The 3,709-nt window shown below is 50.3% G+C and overlaps 1 protein-coding gene across 1 annotated transcript in view; it reads left to right on the forward strand.

Annotated features, from left to right (window-relative positions):
* The first annotated feature begins 2,335 nt into the window (after positions 1-2,335).
* BCAT1 (branched chain amino-acid transaminase 1, cytosolic) overlaps positions 2,336-3,709 on the forward strand; it is an 81,546-nt gene continuing 80,172 nt past the window's right edge. Inside the window, exons 1-2 of the mRNA XM_012640971.1 lie at positions 2,336-2,374; positions 2,462-2,533. Of these exons, the coding sequence (XP_012496425.1) occupies positions 2,372-2,374; positions 2,462-2,533 (75 nt within the window). The 5' untranslated portion in view covers positions 2,336-2,371. The remainder of the gene's footprint in view (positions 2,375-2,461; positions 2,534-3,709) is intronic.

Raw genomic sequence — 3,709 nt, forward strand, 5'->3', positions numbered from 1 at the left:
TTGCGTGTGTGTCTTTAAAACAGCAGGCCTTGATGGTATGTGTGGTGTGAAGGATTCAACCAGCCTTTTGAATGCAAACAAGCAGTTTATAACTCTTCCTAAGGCTTTCTTATTCTTAAGCCTTGATCCCGGGTGGCAAACTGGAGCCCTAGGGTTTACCTAGCTTGTACTAAAAAAAAAAAAAAGAAATTTTAAATTTGACTTAACATTTCTTTAACAAGAGACTCCTGGTTTGCAGGAACACTGACCACTTTATGGTGGCACCTGACCTGCCTGGGCTCTGTGGTCTTTGGAGCTTGGGACCCCACCCCAGCATAAGAGGCTTTTGTATGCTTTGTATAATGGGAGGGAGGGAGGGTGGGAGAAGTGAAGGTTGTTTTCTGAGTTGTTAAGATTAGAGCTACAGTATATTGTCTGCATGGCTGTATGAAATCAATTCTAAAACCGGACCGGATTTAACCGCTTTCACTCCGAGTAACAGCCCTCCCCCACTTTCCAAGATCAAGTCAGCCCCAGTCACCACTTCCTATTAATTGAAAAACCAGGAAGGCTCATAATTTAGGCTGACGTTGCCCAAGGAGAACACAGCAGAGGGGACAATAGCTATTCCAATCTTTTCCATTTTTAAACCCAGCAGTACTTCCAACGCCACTTTCCCAGTCCTCCTTCTAAACACTGCTATTAGGAGCCTACATCAGAAAACTGTCAAAACAGTATGATTGGGAGCTCTCGATGGTCTGTTTTGCCTGTAAACGATGAATGGCATCGACATCTTTGGGCAGAAACAGCTCTTAGGGGATGTGGAGCCTGGTAGCCCCACAACCGGAGTTCCAAATTAGGTGGCGCAAGGAAATCCAGAAACCGGATTCACGTTCTTCCCCTTCAGTTTGCACATGGGTGTCGGAGGCAGACTAGAGCCGACGCACAAAGGCCAATCCCCGCCATCAAACTCTCCGGGAAGAAACTGCCTTTTGTCATTTTGATCTGGAGTCAGTGGCTAAGCTGCCCTCACGCAATTTCCCCCAAGTTCCTTTCGCCTGGCTCGAGGGGCTTTTCCGGCCCTCGCCCAGAGGTTACGTGTTGAGTTAATGAGGATGCTAGCTAAGCGGCGGCACTTGGGAAGGCGCTCGCACGCAGGGCGCAGTCTCGGGCCACCGCACGAGACCAGGTGGCAGGGACCACGGCTCTGGTTTTCGCGACTGCAGACAGACCAGGACCCGACTGTCGGAGGCTCCTCCCCCAGGGATGCTGGAGGGGCTGCGTGGTTCCCTGCGTCTGGCCCTGGCGCGCGGCCCCGGGTCGTGGCACCCAGTGCCGCGCCGCCCGCCTTCGCGTCCCGCCGCGCGCCGCGTGCCGCCGCCGCCCTCCGCAGCCCCGCGCGCCCGCAGCCCGCCCATGGCCAGCTCGCCGCGCGCCGCCGCGGCCCTCGCCCTCCAGGTACGCCGCGCCCGGCGTCTGCGGACAGGGGCAGGACTGGACCCCGGCGCGCCGGGCCGGGCGCATCGCTGCCCTTTCCTGCACCATCCTCCTTCGCCGCCGCCGCGCGCCCCGTCCCGCCTCTACCGAGGCGTCTGCGCTTCCCGCATCCCTGCCGGAAATCTGAAGTCCCGGCCTGCGAACGCCGCCTCGGCGAGGTCCCCGCCGGCCAGGTCTGGCACCCCGATGGGTGACGCGCTCCGGAGCACGGCGAGGACCGCCACGGGGACGTGAGGGCAGCCACGCAAGCCGCTGTGGGGGAGGGGGGCGGAATCTCTGTGCTGCCGGAACCCGCAGTCACATCCTGCGTGCCTTCGCCTCCCCGAAATACTTTGACCGCGGTCTTCTGTCTCTGGATCCCTTTCTTCTTCCCCCCCGTAGTTATTTAGCAAATTCGGCTTGTTTGTTTTTTGGTTTTGTCTGCACTTTTCCCCAATTGGTCCGGCTTCCCTGTGTCTTAATCTTTTACACTGCTTCCTAATAAGAGCAGGAGGTTTTGTGCTTAAGGTGTGGCATCGGAGGACCCTGCCCGGGGAGAAAATGGTTCACGCCGGTCCCCATCCCTTGTGCAGCTTGCTATTGTGCGCCAGTGATTGACAAGACCACGAGGCTGAGCGCGCCCAGGAGATTTTTCTATAAATGGCTTAAAACCCTAGTCTAGACTATTTTCTGGGCTATAACGGAGACAATTGCCTTCTTGTTCCTTGCTGGTGAACCCTGGCTCTGTAGGGCTGACCTGGAATTTAACCAGTCTTCCCTGAGCCAGCGGAGGACGAAACAGCCGCGACCTCGGCAGGGTGGGACGTGAAGGGCCGCGCTCGCCTGAGGCTCGTGCCGCGCGGGGCGTTTGCTTGTCTGATCCTCCGTTTTCTGTTTGCGCGGGTACCGGAGCGTCATGGTGAGTGTCACGGTGCGTGATGGTGGTTACCCCAGGCCCCAGTTACCCACCTGCATTTACTTAACGATGGTTTCATTCTTCTTTAAGGACTGCAGTAACGGATGCTCCGCAGGATGTGCGGAAGGAGGAGGATGCAAGGAGGTGGTGGAGACTTTCAAGGTAAGTCGTTTGCCAGAGGTGTTGTCTGAAGCAACATTCAACGGAGTCAATCCATTTCTTGTTGAGATTTGGGGACATTTTCACTGTGTAGGTTATACAGTAGAGGGGATATGCTGTCATGCATTTTAAATTCCACTTTCGGGGGGGGAAGCCATTTGGGGGGCGATAGTATATTCATCACATCAAACATTTCATAGTTAATTGCTTATTTTATTTCGCGAATCTTAATTTTTTTCTTGGAAAACAGTCAATTCGTGAATATTAACCTAGGCGTTTATCTGATTACATAATAAGAATAACCTTTCACTCGCGGAAAAAGTTAAACTGATTATAATTTTTCTCTTTAAGCAGCTCATAATGCTTTATAGTAAAAGTGTTTCATGTCTTTAATTTTTCTGTTTGAATTATGGGGTTTATATATTAAATAATATAATACTTCACAGGGGAATAGTGAGGAGTAAATGAGATAGGAATCTTGCAAAAGTACTTTGAAAATCATAAAAATACAAGTGTAAGATGTACTATTATTTTCTCTATAAATCATTATCCACCACCTCCCAGCTATGGAGGTTTCTGCTTCTCTTTATACCTCGTCGTGCTTTTCTGCCTGTTTCGGTCACTGTCAATTGTCATCCATAGCACAGAGTGTTCTCATGATCTCACATCCTGGCAGAGTTCAGAGAGGGAGTCAAACTTGACTCATCAATTTCGTAGGCACTCAGCTCTTACAGTGTGCCAGGGACAGTGCTGGCATTGGGAATCCAAAGATAAATTCAAGATAAGGTCTCTGCTCACAAGGATTTTTTAAAATCAAATTATTAGTAGATTATAGCAATTTTTTTACTGAAGTGAATTTGTCAATTTTATTTGTATTTCTGGTCCTTTAAAGATAATATCCTCTATAGCCCTATAGCAGATATAGCTGCTAATCCACAAAGATTAAGCTTTAATACATTTGAAGACTTACATATTTAGATATGGGTTCTTAAAAGAATTCGGTAAAAACGGCTAGGCGTGAATTAGCACGCAATATAAAAACTGCCCAAGAGAGACCCAAATGGCAATACATAGTGTTATAAATGGGGTATATTAACAAACAAGATAGAAGGAAGGCTGAGGTGGGAGGATTGCTTGAGGCCATGAGTTTGAGGCCAGCTTGAGCAACATGGCAAGACT

This window comes from Propithecus coquereli, unplaced genomic scaffold, assembly GCF_000956105.1.
Source record: "Propithecus coquereli isolate 6110/MARCELLA unplaced genomic scaffold, Pcoq_1.0 Scaffold16, whole genome shotgun sequence".
Taxonomy (NCBI): domain Eukaryota; kingdom Metazoa; phylum Chordata; class Mammalia; order Primates; family Indriidae; genus Propithecus; species Propithecus coquereli.